Source organism: Felis catus, chromosome D3 (genome assembly GCF_018350175.1).
Source record: "Felis catus isolate Fca126 chromosome D3, F.catus_Fca126_mat1.0, whole genome shotgun sequence".
Lineage (NCBI taxonomy): Eukaryota > Metazoa > Chordata > Mammalia > Carnivora > Felidae > Felis > Felis catus.
The window spans coordinates 20,737,221-20,758,283 of record NC_058379.1 but is presented as its reverse complement, the minus strand read 5'-3'; the positions used below and the strand labels follow the sequence as shown (position 1 = coordinate 20,758,283).

The 21,063-nt window shown below is 48.1% G+C and overlaps 1 long non-coding RNA gene and 2 gene segments (V, D, J or C); 2 read left to right on the top strand and 1 right to left on the bottom strand.

Moving 5' to 3' along the window:
* Window positions 1–21,063, top strand: part of LOC109496970 — a 927,213-nt gene that overhangs the window by 165,015 nt on the left and 741,135 nt on the right.
* On the top strand, window positions 7,375–8,041 carry LOC111557373. The segment is given in 2 exon segments: window positions 7,375–7,420; window positions 7,528–8,041. Coding segments are annotated over 2 exon segments (549 nt in total).
* LOC111557378 lies at window positions 14,836–18,513 on the bottom strand. Of its 2 annotated transcripts, none has more exons than XR_006588105.1 (2): window positions 16,420–18,513; window positions 14,836–14,982 (listed from the first exon to the last, which is right to left on the bottom strand). It is a non-coding gene; the product is annotated as an uncharacterized LOC111557378 (long non-coding RNA). The 2 variants fall into 2 exon arrangements; XR_006588104.1 differs by lacking the exon at window positions 16,420–18,513 and adding an exon at window positions 15,136–15,567.

The window sequence follows — 21,063 nt, the reverse complement described above, 5'->3', positions numbered from 1 at the left end:
CGATTGACAGGATCATATGGTTCTTATTTTTTCTTTTATTATGTGATGTATCACGTTGATTGATTTGTGAATGTTGAACCAGCCCTGCGGTCCAGGAATGAATCCCACTTGATCCTAGTGTATAACTCTTTTTATATGCTGTTGAATTCAATTGGCTAGTATCTTGTTGAGAATTTCTGCATCCATATTCATCAGGGATATTGGCCTGTAGTTCTCTTTTTTGTTGGGTCTGTCTGGTTTAGGAATGCAAGTAATGCTGGCTTCATAGAATGAGTCTGGAAGTTTTCCTTCCCTGTCTATTTTTTGGAATTGCTTGAGAAGGATAGGTATTATCTCTGCTTTAAATGTCTGGTAGAATTCCCCTGGGAAGCCATCTGCTCCTGGACTCTTATTTGTTGGGAGATTTTTGATAAGTGATACAATTTCTTCACTGGTTATGGGTCTCTTAAATGTTCTATTTCTTCCCTTTGAGTTTTGGAAGTGTGTGGGTGCTTAGGAATTTGTCCATTTCTTCCAGGTTGCCCAGTTTGTTGGCATATAATTTTTCATAGTATTCCCTGATAATTGCTTGTATTCCTGAGGGATTGGTTGTCATAATTCCACTTTCATTTATGATTGTATCTATTTGGGTCATCTCCCTTTTCTTTTTGAGAATCCTGGCTAGAAGCTTATCAATTTTGTTTATTTTTTCAAAAAAACCAACTCTTGGTTTCATTGATCTGCTCTACAGTTCTTTTAGATTCTGTATGGTTTGTTTCTGTTCTGATCTTTATTATTTCTCTTCTTCTGCTGGGTTTGGGGTGTCTTTGCTGTTCTGCCTCTATTTCCCTTAGGTGTGCTGTTAGATTTTGTATTTGGGGTTTTTCTTGTTTCTGGAGATAGGCCTGGATTGCAATGTATTTTCCTCTCAAGACTGCCTTTGCTGCATCCCAAAGCGTTTGGATTGTTGCGTTTTCATTTTCATTTGCTTCCATATATTTTTTGATTTCTTCTCTAATTGCCTGGTTGACCCACTCATTCTTTAGTAGGGTGATCTTTAACCTCCATGCTTTCGGAGGTTTTCCAGACTTTTTCCTGTGGTGGATTTCAAGCTTCATAGCATTATAGTCTGAAAGTATGCATGGTATGATCTGAATTCTTTTATACTTATGAAGGGCCATTTTGTGACCCATTATGTGATCTATCTTGGAGAATGATCCATGTGCACTCGAGAAGAAAGTATATTCTGTTGCTTTGGGATGCAGAGTTCTAAATATATTTGTTGAGTCCATCTGATCTAATGTGTCATTCAGTGCCCTTGTTTCTTTATTGATCCTGTGTCTAGATGATTTATCCATTGTTGTAAGGGGGGTAATAAAGTCCCCTGCAATTGCCACATTCTTATCAATAAGGTTGCTTGGGGCGCTTGGGTGGCTCAGTCAGTTAAGCGTCCGACTTCAGCTCAGGTCATGATCTCACGGTCTGTGAGTTCAAGCCCTGCGTCGGGTTCTGGGCTGACCACTCAGAGCCTGGAGCCTGTTTCGGATTCTGTGTCTCCCTCTCTCTCTGATCCTCCCCCATTCATGCCCTTTCTCTCTCTGTCTCAAAAATAAATAAAGTTAAAAATATATAAGTTTGCTTATGTTTGTGATGAATTTTTTTATATATTTGAGGGCTCCCGTCTTCAGTGCATGGCCATTTATAATTGTTAGCTCTTCCTGATGGAGAGACTCTGTAATTGTTATATAATGCCCTTCTTCATCTCTTGTTGCAGCCTTTAATTTAAAGTCTAGTTTGTCTGATATAAGCATGACTACTCCAGCTTTCTTTTGACTTCCAGTGGCATGATAGATAGTTCTCCATCCATTCACTTTCAATCTGAAGGTGTCCTCAGGTCTAAAATAAGTTTCTTGGAGACAGCAAATAGATGGCTCTTGTTTTTTTATCCATTCTGATACCGTATGTCTTTTGGTTGGAGCATTTAGTCCATTTACATTCAATGTCATTACAGAAAGATATGGGTTTAGAGTCATTGTGATATCTGTAGATTTCATGCTTGGAGTGATGTGTCTGGTACTTTGTGGTCCTTACAACATTTCTCTCACAGAATCCCCCTTAGGATCTCTTGTAGGGCTGGTTTAGTGGTGATGAATTCCTTCAGCTTTTGTTTGTTTGGGAAGACCTTTGTCTCTCCTTCTCGTCTGAATGACAGACTTGCTGGATAAAGGATTCTCAGCTGTATATTTTTTCTACTCATCACATTGAAGATTTCCTGCCATTCCTTTCTGGCCTGCCAAGGTTCAGTAGATAGATCCGTCAGTAGTCTTATCGTACTCCCTTTATATGTTAGAGTGTGTTTATCCCTAGCTGCTTTCAGAATTTTGTCTTTATCCTTGTATTTTGCCAGTTTCGCTATGATACGTCGTGCAGAAGATTTATTCAAGTTACGTCTGAAGGGAGTTCTCTGTGCCTCTTGGATTTCAGTGCCTTTTTCCTTCCCCAGATCAGGGAAGTTCTCAGCTATGTTTTGTTCAAGTACACCTTCAGCCCCTTTCTCTCTCTTTTCCTCTTCTGGAATTCCTATTATACGGAGATTGTTGTGTTTCATTGCATCACTTAATTCTCTAATTCTCCCCCTCACACTCCTGGATTTTTTTTCTCTCTCTTTTTCTCAGCTTCCTCTTTTGCCATAATTTTATCTTTTAATTCACCTATTCTCTCCTGTGCCTCTTCATTCCGAGCTGTGGTCACCTGCATATTACTTTGCACCTCATTTATAACACTTTTTAGCTCCTCATGACTGGTTCTTAGTCCCTTGATCTCTGTAGCAATAGATTCTCTGCTGTCCTGTATACCTTTTTCAAGCCCAGCGATTAATTTTATGACTATTATTTTAAATTCATGTTTCATTATATTGCTGAAACAGTTTTTGATCAAGTTGTTAGCTGTCGCTACTTCCTGGAGTTTCTTTTGAGGACAGTTCTTCCATTTCATCATTTTGGATAGTCCCTGGAGTGGTGTGGAACTGCATGGCTCTTCCTCTGTGCTGTCTGGAGTAACTTGTGTTGGTGGGCGGGGCCGCAGTCAGACCTGATGTCTGCCCCCAGCCCACCGCTGGGCCACAGTCAGACTGATGTGTACCTTATCTGTCCTTCTCCCAGGGACAGGACTCACTGTGGAGTGGTGTGGCCCCTGACTGGGCTACTTGCACACTGCCAGGCTAGCGGTGCTGCTTAGATGGGATCTGGCGTATTAGCCCAGGTGCATCCGAAAGGCGCACCAGGGCAGAAGAGACAGGCTCAGCTCGGTTTGCTGTCGGTGGTCCCCTGCAGGAGGGGCCCTGCAGCACCAGGAGGGAAGCAGGCAGACTCATCAAAGTGATGGATCCCAGAAGCACAGCGTTGGGTGTTTGCGCGGTGCAAGCAAGTTTGGTGACAGGAACTGGTTCCATTAGGCAGTTTGGCTGGGGTTGGGTGAGGGAGATGGCGGTGGCCTGAGCCTTTGTTCCCCAGAAGCTGAACTCTGTCTGCCGGGGCTCAACAACTCTCCCTCTTGGTGTCTTCCTGCCCTCCCCACTGTCTGAGAGCAGGGCTGTTGACTTTTAACATTCCAGATGTCAAGTCCCGCTGGCTGTCAGAACTCACGGAATCCGGACCCTCCAATCTGCAAGCCAGACTGGGGGCATCTGTCTTGCTGGGTGGGCTGGCTGCCCCTCCACCGTCCCAGCTCCCTCCCACCAGTTCGTGTAGGGCACACTGCCTCTCCACCCTTCCTACCCTCTTTCATGGGCCTCTTGTCTATGCTTGACTCCAGAGAGTCCATTCTGCTAGCCTTCTGGCGGTTTTCTGGGTTATTGAGCAGATGTGGGGGGAATCTAAGTGATCAGCAGGACGTGGTGATCCCAGCATCGTCCTATGTGGCCATCTTCTCTGATCGGCCTGCCTACATATATAAAATTCTAAAGATTCTACCAAAAAACTGTCAGAACCGACAAATAAATTCAGCAACGTCACAGGATACAAAATCAATGTACAGAACTCTGTTGCATTTCTATACACTGATAATGAAGCCACAGGAAGAGAATTTAAGAAATCAATCTCATTGAAGATTGAACCAAGAATAATAAGATACCCAAAAATAAACTTAACCGAAGGGGTGAAAGACTTTTACTATGAAAACTATAAAGGGTTGATGAAAGAAATTGAAGATGACACAAGAAATGAACAAACATCCCTGCTCATGGATTGGTAAACAAATATTGTTAAATTCTTGATACTACCCAAATCAATCTACAGATTTAAGGCAATTCTTATCAAAATGCCAAAAGCCTTTTTCACAGAACTAGAACAAACAGTCCTAAAATTTGTATGGAACCACAAAGGTTCCCAAATAGTGAAAGAGTCTTGAAAAAGAAAACCAAAACTGGAGGTATCACCATTCCAGATTTCCATTTATATTAGAAACCTATAGTAATCGAAACCGTATGGTAATGGCACAAAAACAGACCAAAACAATGAAACAGAATAGAAATCCCAGAAATAAGCCCAAGATTATATGATCAATCAATGTCTGACAAAGGAGGCAAGAATACACAATGGGAAAAAGACAGTCTTGTCAACAAATGGTGCTGGGAAATCTGGACAGCTACATGTAAAGAGTGAAACCAGACCACTTTCTTCCCCCATACATAGAAATGAACTCCAAGTGGATTAAAGACCTGAATGTGAGTCCTGAATCCATAACAGTTCTAGAGAGAACAGGCAGTTATCTCTCTGATATTGGCTGTAGCAACATTATTCTAGGGGTATCTCTTCAGGCAAGGGAAATCAAAGAAAAAATAAACTATTGGGACTACATCAAAATAAAAAGCTTCTGCAGAATGAAGAAAGAAATCGACAGAACTAGAAGGAAACCTGTTGAATGGGATTAGTCAAGATCACTAACTTTTCCAAAGGAAGCCTACTAGCACTGGCTGACTGATGGGTGGTTCCATGATTTTTCCCTCTGACCCCCTCTCAGAATGTAAAAGGCCTTCCCAGTCCCAGACTCACCATAACAGGGGATGAACTTGTTGCCGCTGTATTACAAGAAAAGTTCTCCCTTTTCACCTTTATTCATTTTTTCTCTTGAGCAGCTGGTGACCCTGTGAGGGCCCCCCATCATCTCTGTGGACAACGTCTCTATTGCAGTTACTGCTGCTCAGAAAGTGATGGGGATGAGGAGAGTCTGATACTTACAAGCATGTAGACTGGAGAATGGCTCTTCCATCTACCCTGAAGCTCTGTTCAGGGTGTTTTGAGAGCCCTTAGGTACAAGAAGGATGTTCACCATCCGTGAGGGGGAGTAAAGACTCCGTTTGGATCCATGTCTTCTTATTTCAGGGAAATCTCATAATTCATGTGACATATATTTGCATCCAACAAAGGATTGCAATAAGGAGGAAATTTGGGGCATAGTCTTCTTTATACATATTCCTTTCTACTGCAAATGGAAGGTGATTTAAGGAGAGAACTATTTGGTTGTTTTTTGTTTGTTTGTTTGTTTGTTTTTTTTTAATTTAAGCGATAAGACTTCTCAATAGTAAGGAAACAATGTCAATCCAAAAACTGCAGATTATCTCAACAAAGGTGATATTCACGTGATATAAATAAACTTGAGAAAGGCTATTCAACATCATATGTCAGTAAGAAATTGCACAAAAACACAGCACTGACATAGTATTACATACCCATTAGAATGGCCAAAATCAAAACCACAGATGACACCAACGTCTGGCCAGGATGTGGAGCAACGGAACTTTATTTCATTGGTGAGGGGAATTCAGGATGGTACAGCTACTTTGGAAAAGATTTTGACAATTTCTTTTAAACTGAAGATTCTCTGAATTCTTGCCCTTTACAACAAACATGGATGGAACTAGAGGGTAGTATGCTAAGCGAAATTAGTAAGAGAAAGACCAGTATAATATGACTTCACTCATATGTGGAATGTCAGATACAAAACAGATGAACACAAGGGAAGGGAAGCAAACATAATATAAAAACAGGGAGGGATACAAAACATAAGAGGCTCTTAAATATAGAGAACAACCTAAGGGTTGCTGGAGGTGTTGTGGGAGGTGGGATAGGCTAAATGGACAAGGGGCATTAAGAAGACATTTGTGCGCATGAGTACGGCCTGTTCTATATAGGGATGAACCACTAGATCCTACTCCCCAAATCATGATTATTGCTAACTAACTTGGATGTAAATAAAAAAATTTTTTTTACACCCAAAAAACAAAAACCAAACAAACTTTGTCTTTGTCTTGCTTAAAATCCAGGGATCATGCATCTTTGCATTTACCAAAAGGAGTTAAAAACAATGTGTACAAAAAAACCCTGCACAAGTATGTTGACAGTGGCTTTATGCATAACTGTCCACACCTGGCAGCAGCCAATCGCAATGCTTTTCAGGAGGTGACAGGTGAGTAAACCCCAACGATAGAATATTGATCAGAGCTACAAAGATATGAGGCACCAAGACATAAAAAGACACAGAGGACATTTTGTTGCACGTTGCTAAATGAAAGCAGCCAACGTGTAATGGCTGCACGCTGTGTGACTCAAAGCATGTAACATTCTCCAAGAGACAAATCTATTGCGACAATAAAAGCATCAGTGGTTGCAAGGGGTTGAGCATAGGGAGGGATGCACAGCTGGAGCACAAAAGTTTTTGTGGCAGTGAAAGTGCTCTGTATGATTCTAAAATGGACATATATCAGTGTATAGCTCTTGAAACTATTGAGTGAACAACCTCAAGAGTGAGCTTTGCTGTTGTAAATATAGACTTTGGGTGACAATGACTTGTCAGTGTTGGTTCATGGTGTATAAGAAGTGACCACACTCATGCTAGAGTTGGATGATGGGAAAGACAAGGTGGTGGAGGGGGTTGGTGTATTTGGGAACTCTGGAAATTCTACTAAATTCTTCTGTGACAATAAATCATAAAGTCTATTGATGTTTTTAAGTATTCGGTGGGCAAGACCAAACATATGGGCATGTCTGGGTCTCGGGCAGCAGGGGGCGATGTGGCCTGTCTCTGAGCCTTGTGTGCTGTGATCCCAACTGGGAGCCACCTGCCTCTGGTTCTCACAGTGGCTGAGCCTCTGGGTGCTCACAGGTCTTTGGGGAGCCCCAGGTCAGGCCCACAACTTTCACTCCTTCCCCTCCTGGGGTGAGATTTCCAGACAAGGGTCGGGTTCAGAGTTCAGGCTGGGGCTCTCCAGCCCGGGGGAGGGGGCTGGTGTGCATGAAGGGTCTCTGCCTCACCGTGGGCTGCTGGAGGCAATAAGAGAGACTCTGGGAGCCCGGCCGAGGGACATTGAGGACACACTGCTGAGCAGGGGTCTCCACCATGGCCTGGGCTCCTCTCCTACTCACACTGCTGGCTCACTGCACAGGTGGCTGGAGGCTGGGATCGGGGCTGGAGACGAGAGGACTGTGGAACCATGTATGGGCCCTGTCCACTGACCTCTCTCTCACCCCGTGTCTCTCTTCTGACTTGCAGGGTCCTGGGCCCAGTCGGTGGTGACTCAGCCATCTGCCGTGTCCAAGCCTGTGAATAAGACTGTTACCACCTCCTGCACTGGAAGCAGCAGCAATGTTGGGGCTGGAGGTGTGTCCTGGTACCAGCAGCTCCCAGGCAGTGTCCCCAACGTTGTCATCTATGGTGGCAGTGCTCAGCCTGTGAGGGTCCCTTCCATACTCTCAGGCTCCAGGTCAGGGAATGTGAGCTCCCTGAGCATCTCTAGCTTCCAGGTTGAGGATGAGGCTGATTATTACTGCTCAGTGTGGGACCACAGTCTCAAAGCTCACAAGCTGCTCCAGTCCTGTGGGGAAGGGAGACCCAAACCTGCTGTCCCCTCAGCAATGGGACTTCCTGTGCAGCTCACACCCCTTGGCCAACACAGCTGCTTCTTTGTTCATTTCCTCCAAAAGTGGAGTCTTAGTCCAAGGCTATGGAATTTTGTCTACAAAAAGTGTCCTTGTTCTCTCAAATTGTGCCCGTAAACTCAGCCCTACTCTGCAAAACATTGTCTGATTTTCTTCCGTTGGGCGGATTTACTGCACCTGGGGGCAGGCTGTCCTGGGAATTGAGTCCTCATTGGGTCAGAAGCAGGCAGATTCCATGTGTTCCTGATCAGGATAGATGACTGTACAGAGTTCAGTCCCTCCACACCCTCTGGTGAACACCAAGTATGTGCCAGGCATGACCCTTGAGCTTAGATACAGCGTGAGTGCGCTAGGGACAATCTACCTCCTCATGTTGCTGAAATGTCCTGGGAGAGAAAAAGGACAAAGAAGTATGAATAGCAACACATAAGATGTTTCTGGAGAGCGAACAAGGGTGAGGCAGTGAGGTGGACCTGGAACATTGGAGGTATTGACAGGAAACCCCCGAATCTGACGTGCTGTGATGATGTCTCAGTGCTGCATAGATGAACAAGGAGCCAGAGGGGAGCGTGAGGAGGGGACCAGGCAGAGGCTGTTCACTGTGTCCCCATCAGACCCCTCCTCCTCAGGTCAGGGGTCCAGGCTCGGGTCCTGCTGGAAGAGCTGTGCTGAGAGGTGGGTCCCAGGGAGCCACCTCTGTCTTTCTGACAAGGCAGAGCTGCCTCTTTCCATCCCTTCTCCTGTGGTCCTTGTTGATGGACTCCCCCACTCCCACAAGCAGTAGACAGAAGAGGAATCCAGGTGAGGGCCCGGGGGTCTGACCCTGCTCAATAATCTGGAGTCAAGGGAGGAGGAGCGCCCCAGCCTTCCCAAGCCGTGGGATGTGGCCGTCCAGGCTTCTGTCTGCCTGCTGTGCCAGCCGAGGACACATCATTCCTCAGGGGCCAGGTCTCTGGTCACCCTGTCCTCCACTCATGTAAACCCATGAGGGAGGGTCAGGATCTGGGGAGGCTGCTCAGGGAATGGAGCGGTGGTGGGGGGGGGTGAGAAGGTTGCAGCCTAGTGATGGGCCCTGAGGTGAGGGATCTCCCCCAGTAGTGAGGAGGGGGCGGTGGAAGTGGCAGGAGTCAAGAGGGCCTTTCCTTCCCCCAGGTGCGATACTCACATTGCCTTTCACGTGCTTTGTCACCTGTAACGGGGCTAGAAAGGGGTGCTGTGGGCACGTGTATGAAGCACACGGGTGAGCCCAGAGCTGTGGACCCAGCACCTGACGGCCATCAGAAGCAGCTCAGTAACGAGGGTCCAGACAACCACGGGCCTCTAACTGGGGTGCCAGTTTTGTCACAGAGGACAGGATGTTTTTGGGGTGTGAAGGTATGTGGGATAGAATGGAATAATCCATGTGGTTTTGGCCAGCAACAGGGACACAAGTCAGGGCCACCAGGGGGCCAGCCATCAGTGTGCTCGCTAGAGGATACTCACCTGATAGGACCTGGGGCTCATCACCACCCAGGCTGCCTGTGCCCTTAGGTTAGCTCCTCTCTTCTTCCTCTGGCTCATTCCACCTGTGAAATCCCAGGGCACGGGAGCTGGACAGACGTACAGCAAGGGCGTACCTGAGTGCAGCAACTCCACCCACATGGGAACTTCTGGATAGAAGGAGACTTTCAGGAGCCCAGTCTCCGTAACAGAGCTTTAGAAGTCAGAGTCTGCATGTCCATCACGACCTGGCCCCTCTCGTCCTCACCTCCCTCCCTCCCCACACAGCTGAGAGCCAGCCTCATCCAAGGTGGGTGGGAGACGTGCCAGCTCTGCTCCAAACCCTCACTCTCATTCACAGTGGACTTCTGCCCTGCTCAAACTCCTCTGGGTCCCTTTAGAGTGTCTGTGAGCCAGGCAGGGCTGACTCGGCCACCGTCAGTGATCAAGGTCCTAGAATGATGGCCAGGTTCTCTTATACTGGACACAGTAACATTGCTGGCATTGAGGCAGAAGCTTGGCTTCAGCAACACCTGAGCCATGTTCTCAAACTTCATTTCAATGGAAGAACAAACATCTAGCCCTCTGGGGTCTCCACAGAGTTTCTGGATGCAGGGCAAGCAGCCTGGCTTCCCTGAACATCCCTGGTCTTCAGGCTGAGGGGGAGGCTGTTTATTCCCAGTCAGCGTGGAAAAACAGCCTTGGAGTTGCACAGTGCCTCAGGCCAGTTGGGAAGCGACACCCCAACCCTGAGCTCCCAGGCGTCACCCATCACCTGAAGACCATGTCACTGGCCCCTGAAGAGACAAGAGCTGGGTTTCCGCTGACAATCGTGTGGACCACTCAAGATTTGAAGACATAATAATGTGAGGATAAAAAGTCGGATCTGCAGAATTAGCAAGTGCATGGGAAGTATCATTACGGATCTATTTGGCCTTGGTGACTATATGTACATTCACCTGCTTTCCCAAAGGGGAAACACAGATTTCAGGGTTAAGTAAATGGATACTTATTTTTCCAGGTCTTTCTGTTCCATTTGGAGATGCTGAATTCGTGTGTTCAGCTGGTCCATCTTTCTTCCCTCCAGGAGACATGTTCACCAGGGTCACCAGCCCCCACCCTCCCCTGTTTCTTGGGCCTTGGCACATGTTCTGCCCTCTGACCCAGGGCTATCCCCCTTCTGCAGGGACATCGGTTAGGTCACCCTACAGATCCCACCTTACATACCACAGCTGTGCTCAGACCTCTTTGTCCCGATTCCCCTGCACACCGCACATGCACCTGGGCAGTATCCCCGTCTGTATGTCCTTGGGGCACCCCGTGTGTCCTTCCAGGTACCACATGCAGTGTCTGACAACAGGAGACACAGTTGCAGCTCCAGGGATACAGTTGACAGAGGTGGCCTTTTGCGATAAATCATAGTCTTCACTGATGTGCTCTGCCCTGAACACCTGCTCTCCTGGGCTGATGCTGATGGTCAGGAATCCCGGGGAGAGTCTCTGTCCCTGTGGACAGCTCATCCCCCAACGATCTACGGGCTCCACTCAGCGCTTGGTCAGGACACTGATTTTGTGACATAGCCTCAGTGCTGCTCTCACGGAGCTCAAGCCTCATGGGGACAACAGACACAAACCCCCTGTGCTGTCAGTGGTGGGCTGTCACTCCCTCAGTCACTGCATGGATACCTCTATCCAGGCTGCACTCTGAAGGAAAGTCTTGTGTCCCAAACCAGAGCCACAGGGGCTGTGATCTCAAGGACAAAGCCTGACTTTTCTCCACCTCTCCATCACTCAGATGAGATAGCTTTGACAGAATCTTCGGGGTCCAGGTGGCCTGGGGTACTAGAAATTCATTCATCTCGTCACGGGTTGTTGAATGAATAATTGCTCTATACACAACATGCTGGACACAAATTGCGGGGACTGTAGCTGTTCCCACTGCAGAGAGTGGTCAGCCCCAAATCCTTTTGCCTTAGAAGCTCTGTCTTTTAGTAATTTTATGAGTATTATGGTTCTGAGTGCCTAAGGAGAGACCCCTCAAAGGGTCTCATTGGGCATCATGTTGACCTTTCCTACCTGGAAGATTAGACCCACAATATAAATAAGTGATTTTAGAAAAAGGATATAAACCCCTCTTATACTGAGACCAGGACAAATTCCTGCACAGCAGGACCTTTCTCTTGCCCAGGAGGGTCATTCTCAGGTTATGGAAACACAGGCATCAGGGAAGCCAGAGGTGGGAAAGGAGAGGTTCACCCAGAGACCAGCAGGGGGCACTGTGACACTGTGTCTGGGGCTTTCTGCAGGACAGGGGCATCCAGCTGGGCAGTCCTCCACTGACAGAAAGCAAGGACTTGGGCCCCTTGCGTCCAGTGGGGCCAGGGCAGGTGTGTCCGGTCAGGACCTGGAGGAGTCCCTGGACCTGGGCCTGTGTGGTCCCCACAGCTGCTGCCTCCAGGCCCACCCAGGGGGAACGCAGTGCAGCAGGAAGTCTCCATGTCCAAGGACCACAGACCCTGTGTGTGCACATGGAGAAGAGGCAGGGGTGGGTCCCATTTGCATGAGCAGCTCCTCCTCTGTGACCCTGTGGACAGGGGATAAGACAGGCCAGGGGCAGCCCAGCCCCAGCTCTGTGGCCTAAGTAGGGGGTGTGTCACCATGGCCTGGATCCCCGTCCTCCTCGTGTTCCTCTGTCACTGCACAGGTAGGGACAGGATCCAGGGCACCAGGGTGGGCCCGCAGCCAGAGTCAAATCCCTCTGGCTCAGCTCCCTAATCTCATGTACCCTGTCCCTTCTCTTCCCTCTGCTGTGTCTGTGTTTGCAGGTTCCCTGTCCCAGCCTGTGCTGACCCAGCCGTCCTCCCTGTCTGCATCTCCGGGAACAACAGCCAGACTCACCTGCACCCTGAGCAGTGGCTACAACGTTGGCGGCTACCACATATACTGGTACCAGCAGAAACAAGGGACCTCTCCCCGGTATCTACTGAGGTTCTACTCAGACTCAAATAAGCACCAGGGCCCTGGGGTCCCCAGCCGCTTCTCCGGGTCCAAAGATGCCTCGGCCAATGCAGGGCTTCTGCTCATCTCTGGGCTGCAGCCTGAGGACGAGGCTGACTATTACTGTGCAATCTGGCACAGTAGTGCTGGTCACAGTGACACGAACTCATGGGGAAGTGGGACAAATACCTCACCCTGCTCAGATCCCTGCACTCTGACTCTCTTCCAGTTGAAAATAACTTGAATGCACACTGACTGCCTTTGAAGTAGCTTCTAGGTCACAATACCCTTCCTCCTCCCAGAATCCTATTCAACCTCTTTTACTCTCAGGAAAACAAACAAGCCAACAAACAAACAGGCAACACAGAAACCCACGACAATGCCGACATTTTGTCTGGTGGTTAAGGTGTAATACTCAGAGAGTGTTGAGCTGGCCCTTTTTCTCTTTACAAAGGCACACCCACTGTCTTAATTTTCTGATCAGAGTCTGGACCATTGCAGCAGGTGGACAGTCCTCCACAATGTGGACTCTGTTCCTCCAGGGGTTGGGGCAGAGGTTCCCTTCCCTCCAGGTTCCTGTGCTCAGAGCTGGCTGAATAGCTGTTTGTTCCAGGTAGGATGTACTAAATAAGATTGGTGCCGAGGGAGGACTCAGAACAGAAGAACTAGCAGGCACAGAGCTGGCTGGGCAATGAGGCTAGCTCCTTGGGCGAAAATTGTGACTTCAGGGGAGGGTGATTAGCCAGGGGAGAAAGTTTAGGTGTCAGCAAAACTCTCAGTAGGGCTTGTGAAGGGAAAATGCAGCGCTCCTTCATTGCTAGAAAATGCTGGTTCTGCTCTTGGGAAGGTGGGAAGTAGATCCCGCAGATGTGAATTTACCAAAGCGGTCACCATCAGGGACTTTGGGTACCCCTGTGGCTGGTTTCCTGAACTCCCAGGCCCTGACTCTGTCCTCCTCTCTTTTCCTGTGACAATCAGGGCTCATCAGTGATCCAAGCAGCAGGGAGGCTGTGGGGCGACAGGGCAGGAGGTCCCCTATCTGTGCACAAAGAAGTCCAGTCCTATGTCTTTCCAGAAAGAAGTTCTTCCATTTGTGACAACATGGACGAACCTGATATTACCAGATATTACCCTAGGAGAAATAAGCCCTACAGAGAAAGAAAAAATGCAATATGATCTCATTTATATATGGAATCTACAGGAAAAATAATTTTAAAAATTACTGTCAAGTTTTACTGATGACGATGAGTTAGAATAGGGTACCACATACCAGGACAAGAAGGATGTTTGTATTAGTACAGCTTCTTACATATAATTTGACTTTGAACTGATAATTTATAGTGATGAAAATAAACATAACAAGATTTATTATTTTAATCACTCTTTATTGTGGAATTCAGAGGTACTGAGTATACTCACAATGTTTTGTAACCACCACAACTGTCCATTTCCAGAGCTTTTTCATCATCCCGAGCACCCAACAGGGGAATGGGTAATCTGGAATGGCAGAGGAGCCAGGCCCCAGGAACCCATGCCAATGCAGGAAGCAGCAGAGGGCAGAGGGCAGCTCCCATGGGGCTCTTTGCAGATGTGGCTTGACGCGGCTGAGAGAGTCTTTAGGCTGGGCTTCTTACCCCAGATCGACCATGTGGATGCATGCTGACCACCGTGGCATGCGTACCAATGTGTCCCATTGCAAGGTGTCCAAGAATACCAGCTTTCTCTCCCAGAGTGTGTCAGGAACACCAGTGAGGACCTTAGGATCTCGATTGGGTCCCCTGCGGTATGATTCATGCATATGCCTATCTGAGTCCCCTCCAAACTCCGTGTCACTTCTCCTCTAGGAACCTTGCAAAGGCCCTGTTTGCAGTGTACTTGCTCCCTGGTGGTCAAGAGGAACTTGGATTACCTTCTGGTCTTTGTATTCTGTGGCATCTATCTATGTGTGGCTTTCTAGGCCAGTTTCATACTGTTTGTATTCCTAGAACTTTGTTATAAATTTAAGCAGGAAGTATGGTGCCTCCAGATATTTATTCTTCTTTCTCAGGAAAGCTTGGGCAATTTAAGGTCTTTTTCTGCCTCTATACAAAAGTCAGGACATTTTTTCTATTTCTGTGAAAAATATCATAGGAATTTTCATAGGAATTGTCTTGAGTCTATAGATTGTTTTGGGTAGTATGGACATTTTAAGGTTACTTTTGTTGTGGAAAACACTGGATATCGGAATTCTGGATGAAATACATAATACACACAGCTTCCATTATCTGCAATAGTCACAGATAAGATTCAGATTATTCTGTGACTTGTCATGTGCTTCAGCATTTTGTAGTGACGGATGTGAATTGATAACTTTTAAGTTTTAGGTCTTCTTCTTCATCTTGAAATCTGATGCATATAATTACACATTAACCACTGTCTCAAGAATAATTTTGGCTAACAGAATTGGATTTAATATGAATCTTTTTTTGACATTTATTTATTTTTGAGGGGGTGCAGAGAGAGAGGGAAACAGAGGAACAGAAGCAGGCTTGGCATTGATAGCAGAAAGTCCGATGCAGGGCTTGAACTCAGGAACTGTGCGATCACGACCTGAGCTGAAATCGAAAGTCAGATGGTTAATGGACTGAGACACCCAGGTGCCCCGAATTTACTATAAATCTTTACGCCTGATGTGCGTTAAGTCTCTGAACACAGTTGATGACAAAGAAAGCAATGGCCGTATACGTATCACGAAACAATCTACTAACCATTCAGAAACGAGCATTGGATCACATTCTTATTCCAAAGTGGGATGAAGTCCAATTTTGTGTCTTTTCTTTCACCTATTACTCCAGAAGTTGTATGTTTTTCCATTTCCCTGGCCACCGTTTTGGTTCTTTATGCTGCATAGCGACTTCACAAGGCAAGGGTATTTTATAATGCCTGGGGATGGTCACACAATATTTTCAGACAGTGCCATTTTCCTTCAGATTCTTTTGTTCCTTGATGTTTGGAGAAATCTCATAATTTAATGGTGATATGATTACCTTCCCCTCAAAACCAGCAGTTACATTGTTGCTACTTCAGATAATAGATGGCTTCCAAGAGCAAATGAGGGTGACTTCCACAGCCTGGGGTGCCTCTGGTGTAGACTCCCCCACCTCTGGTCTTCTGCCCCGTGGCTATCAGGAGACAGGGACTAGGACTGAGTCAGAAGAGCCCTTGTTTGTTCATACCCAGCGTGGGCTTTGAAATTCCCCGTGGACTCACTCCTGGGGGACTGACCACTAAGTTTCTCCAAAGAGACAAGAGGACATTTCTTTGGGGAGGGCAGAAAATATTCCCAGGGATGGGGTACATGTGGAATGAACTAGAAGCATGGCCAGGATGTGAGAAGCAGATGCATGCCCTCAGTCTGCCTTTCCAGGGAAGAAACTTGGGACTGAGGCCACCAGGGACATGGAGGAGATGACTCGGGGCAAGATGTCACCCTGTCACTCAGTGTCCCAGGCTCCCTGCAGTCATTGAGTCTGTGTAGTCCCAATATATGCCTCTTTCAAGGTCTCCCCCAGGGGACATCAGGGTGACCAAGGGGCAGCAAAAGAGAGGAAGTTAATTTGCATGAAGCACCTCTCCTCCTCATAGGTCTGCAGGCATGAAAAGACCCAGAGGAGACCCCAATCCAACCCAAGCACCTGAGGAGGCAAGACCTGTGAGGATCCCCACCATGGCCTGGATGGTGCTTCCTCTCAGGTTCCTTGCTTATGGCTCAGGTCAGGGGAAGAGACCCTGCTTTCTTGGAGGGCACATAAAATCAAGGTTTCAGGGTGACCCTTGCCTCTCATAATAACACATGTGCCTCCTTTTGGTTTTAGGAACCAATTCTCATACTGTGGTTATCCAAGAGCTATCACAGTCAGTGTCTGCAGGAGGCATGGTGACACTCACGTGTGACTTTAGCTCTGGGTCAGTAATTATCAGTAACTTCCCTGGCTGGTACCAACAGACTCCAGGCAGGGGTGCCCACCCCCTTATCTACCATAAACAATCACCTGTCTCGGGTCCTTGATCACTTCTCCAGGTCCATCTCCAGTAACAAAGCCGTCCTCACCATCACAGGGGCCAGCTTGAGGATGAGGCAGATTAGCACTGTATGCTGTCTCCGGGTAGTGTCATTCCACAGTGATCTCAATCTATGGAGATGTGCAACCAGGGCTCAGAATGTCTCAGCCCTGAGCAGCAGGGAAGCAAGTGAGGGGGAGGATGGTCAACACCACCATGGGAAGGGAGGCTCCCTAGCCTGATTCTGCTGTGCAGTGGTTCATCCCTATGTGCCCATCCCATCTCTCCCAGTGTGTGTCCATCTCACCAGTGTGACCCCCAAGACTGGGCTTCCTTTCCGCACCTGCACATATAATGAAGGGGAGGGGGTTCAGCACCTAAATATATCAACAAATGGTCAGAGCCAGCAACCTCAGCAACATGCTCCCTGTGAGATGCTTATTCAAATGACATTAAAAGCCATATTGTCATTCACTAATCTGCTGATGGAGACCAACTGAATAAGTTATGCAGGCCAAGCCATCAGTCAGGCAAATACTGTAACACCCACATCCTTCCTATGGGAGACAGAAGGCGTCCCTAAAGCCCTGGTTGTCTGTGATGTTTCCACGCCTCACAACATGTCACACCGTGGTCTCAGTTTGACACGGGGACAACAGACCCACCACCTGCCCTCCATCTGCTCTCCCACCTGACTTCCCCTGTGTCAGTCAGGGCATTCCTGTCTCTGTGGGCATCACCCTCTAGCCACCTAACTCTCTGGACCATCACTCCCTCTCCCACAGCCTGCGGTCCATTCAGTTACCTCCCTCTGTCCCACTTGGGGACACAACCCCTTTCACCCTTCCTGTTTTCTCTGCTGTCATCTTCCCCCAACCATCCCCCAGGGTTGCCTTCTAATTCTCTTTGCCCCAAAATCTGTCTTAGAACTTCCTGCAGAACTAAATCTCTAATGAGCAGCACTGACCAGGAGAAGCCCAGCTGGAATGAAAAGACTCCCAACACAGGGATGGGAGGATGCAGGATGGCCCCGCAGTGGTCCTACTGGACTCCCGGGTCCTGCTCTGTCCCCATACCCTCAGCAGCCTCATCAGAGTTTGTGGAGTCCTTTCTGCCATGCTCCAGAAAGGCAAAATTTTCCATAATCTGTGTCCTTCTCTGTGAAGGTTTGTGACCGCTCACCAAGTTCCTGTTCACTCATCACCCAGAGTCAGCCTGCCCCCTAGGAGCCCCCTGTGGGGGCAGATCCCCTGCTCTCTGTTCCCTGCATCTTGTCATCAGCTCCACCGGGATTCCTAGACTGTCCTGGGTCAAGATTGCTCCTGTTCTTCCCACTATAGCCCCGCCCAAGGAAAAACCCGGTTCAGGGAGACAACACCAGGATTGCACCTCCATCGTTCTCTGAAGGGTCTGTCTCACGTGGTGGAAGCACAAACATCAGGGACGCAGGTAAAGGAGAGCATTGGGAGAAGTGGGAAAGAACGAGAAAGTGGAAAGAATGAGACGTTTGCCCGGAGAGCAGCAGGGGCTGCTGTGAGATGATGTCTAAGGGTTTCTTCAGGAAGGGGGATCCAGCTGGCAGTCCTGCACTGACAGGAGGCCCCAGGTCTGGGCCCCCGTGTTTCCTGTGGGGACAGGGCAGGTGTGTCCCGTCAGGGCCTGGTGGAATCCCCTGGACTTTGGCCTGTGTGTGGTCCCCACAGCTGCTGCCTCTAGGCCCACCCAGGGGGAACGCAGTGCATCAGGAAGTCTCCGTGTCCAAGGGCCACAGACCCTGTGTGTGCACATGGAGAAGAGGCAGGTGTGGGTCCCATTTGCATGAGCAGCCCCTCCTCTCTGAGGCCTGTGCACAGGGGATAAGAGAGACCCGGGGCAGACAAGCCCTATCTCGGGCCTAGGAAGGGGGTGTGTCACCATGGCCTGGATCCCCGTCCTCCTCGTGCTCCTCTGTCACTGTGCAGGTAGGGACGGGATGCAGGGCACCAGGGTGGGCCCGCAGCCAGAGTCAAATCCCTGTGGCTCAGCTCCCTAATCTCATGTCCCCTGTCCCTTGTCTTCCCTCTGCTGTGTCTGTGTTTGCAGGTTCCCTGTCCCAGCCTGTCGTGACTCAGCCAGCCTCCCTCTCTGCATCTCTGGGAGCCACAGCCAGACTCACCTGCACCCTGAGCAGGGACATCAATGTTGGAGGCTATAACATATACTGGTACCAACAGAGTCCAGGGAGCCCTCCCCGGTATCTCCTGTACTACTACTCAGACTCCAGTACACAGTTGGGACCTGGGGTCCCCAGCCGCTTCTCCGGATCCAAAGATGCCTCGGCCAATGCGGGGCTTCTGCTCATCTCTGGGCTGCAACCTGAGGACGAGACTGACTATTACTGTGGTATATATCATGGCAGTGGGAGCAGCTATCATTACTCACAGTGATTCAGATAACGAGGAAGTGAGACAAAAACCCCTGCATCTCTTTTATTGAGAAGCTTCAGTGGAGGCTTGTGTATGGGACACTCCACTGTGGGAACACCTGTCTTTGAGGAGGAAGGAGTGACACAGTGTTATTGCCTGAGACAGCACAGGCATCCTAGGAGTGCACACAAGGGAGGGAATAGAGCCCAGCACACATGCCCCAGGGTCTACAATAGGTAGAGCCTTTATGATTCTACAAACCCAGTTGGAGGTTTTAGTCACATTCGGTTTGCAGAAATGACTGAGTTTAGATGTCCTAGCTGAAGCCCAGAGGGTATCTGTGTCCTGCTAAAGGGTCAATCAGGGAACATAAAAAAAAGTCTACGGTTTGATTGAATGACCTTCCTCCCCCTGGGACTGGGCAACATAAGGATGGTTTTCCTGGAAAGAAACCTGGTCATGGCTACGCTGTCTTCATTCTCTCTTAGGACCTATGGCTTCAATACTCATGTTCCTAATTGTTGCCCCATCCCCCCTCCAATTTAATCCACTTTTTAACTTTGTGTCTCCCAGAATGCAACAATTTCATATATGAATGATGGTTCAACAAGGATTCCAGCCCGGGGCACCAGAGGATCCCCTCCTCCTAAATCCCATGGACCGGACCACCAAGGCATTTCACTCAAATCACCTGTCAGCATGTTAGAATAATACCATGCTCTGGTCTATAACTGCACAGAACCCCAGACGGACAGACAAGTTTATGTATGGACAGCACACCCTCACTGTTCAACATGAGCCACTACTGAAGATGAGATCTCTGCCCAAATGGCAAGGATTTGTCATTGATGATCTAGCAAGCGGGAACATAGAGGCCAGTTTTAGGCGACAGGCTTGAGCAATGGTCACCTGAGTATGGTAGAAGGTCCCACAGTGACGAGTGGGCTGGATGCAAACAGGCCTGTTAGACAAGTCACCTCAAAATATCTATAAGCCCTAGCTGACTCCTACCCAGACACAGGTACCAAAAAAGGAAAAAAAACTCCACAAATTTCACACCTCCTTACCTTCCCCTCTTGACCACAGCCCCCACCACTGCCTTCTGGGAGACCATCTCTGCTTTGCTGTCCTGCCTGCTGCTCCCTTACAGTGTATTCCCTCAACTTCTATCTCCTTTGCTCTGCTTGGGTGAATTCTTTCACCACCCATGCTGCTGGCCTACACCTCATTGGGTTGCCCAACAATCCAAAGTTTACTCCTAAATTAGTCTAAGAAAGCAAAAACCTTTGTTGCACAGGTGGTAAGGAGGCTGTAGTGAAAATGGCGTCCCCAGTCTCACGGGTAATTATGACACAACGGTGCCACAGGCCCACTGAACTGGGACACTGGGCTGGTGCTCCTGGAATAGACTTTCCAGCACAAACAAACTTGAAGGTTGAGGTGACAGATGTTTCCTAGGGTCTGGAAACTCTCATGACTAACTCCCCCAACAGCAGGCCCATCTGGACCAAGAGAGAGACAGAGGCATAGACAGACAGAGGGAGAATGTTCTCCAGTCTGTTTGGTTGGCCAAAAAGTTGCACCCAAACAGGTACATTTTCCAGATTGTGAACACCAGGCAGAGTATGCTCACTAGTCATAAGGCCTAGATATGAAGGTCATACAAGATGAAAGAGAAATCCACATCTGTTTATAATAATAATAATAATAATTATTATTATTATTATTATTATTTGTTTATTCTGGCTAGGCCTTGGTTTCTTGCAGCCACACTAATCCCTCGGAGGGATGTAGCATGGGGTTGGGAACTGAGGGGTGCTTTACAGTATACCTTCTTTCATGGAAGTTTTCCTCAGATTGACAGATTACCTAGTATCAATCTAATTTATTCTGCAACCAATTTATACTAACACATGTGTCTTCTTGAAGTGCTGAGTGCTCTAAATGCTTTGAACACCTAAGCTCTGGGGAACTAGATGGCTCAGTTGGTTAAGCATTCCCACGTTGGCTAGGTGATGATCTCATAGTTCATGGGTTCGACCCCATATCGGGCTCTGTACTGACAGCTGAGAGCCTGGCACCTGCTTCCAATTCTGTGTCTCCATCTCACTCTCTGCCCTTCCCCCGCTCACACTCTGTCTCTCTCTCTCAAAATAAATAAATAAACACAGACAGTGTTAAGGTGGGGAATGGACAGAAGCCTGAGACAAAGGAGAGGTGACAGGGTGC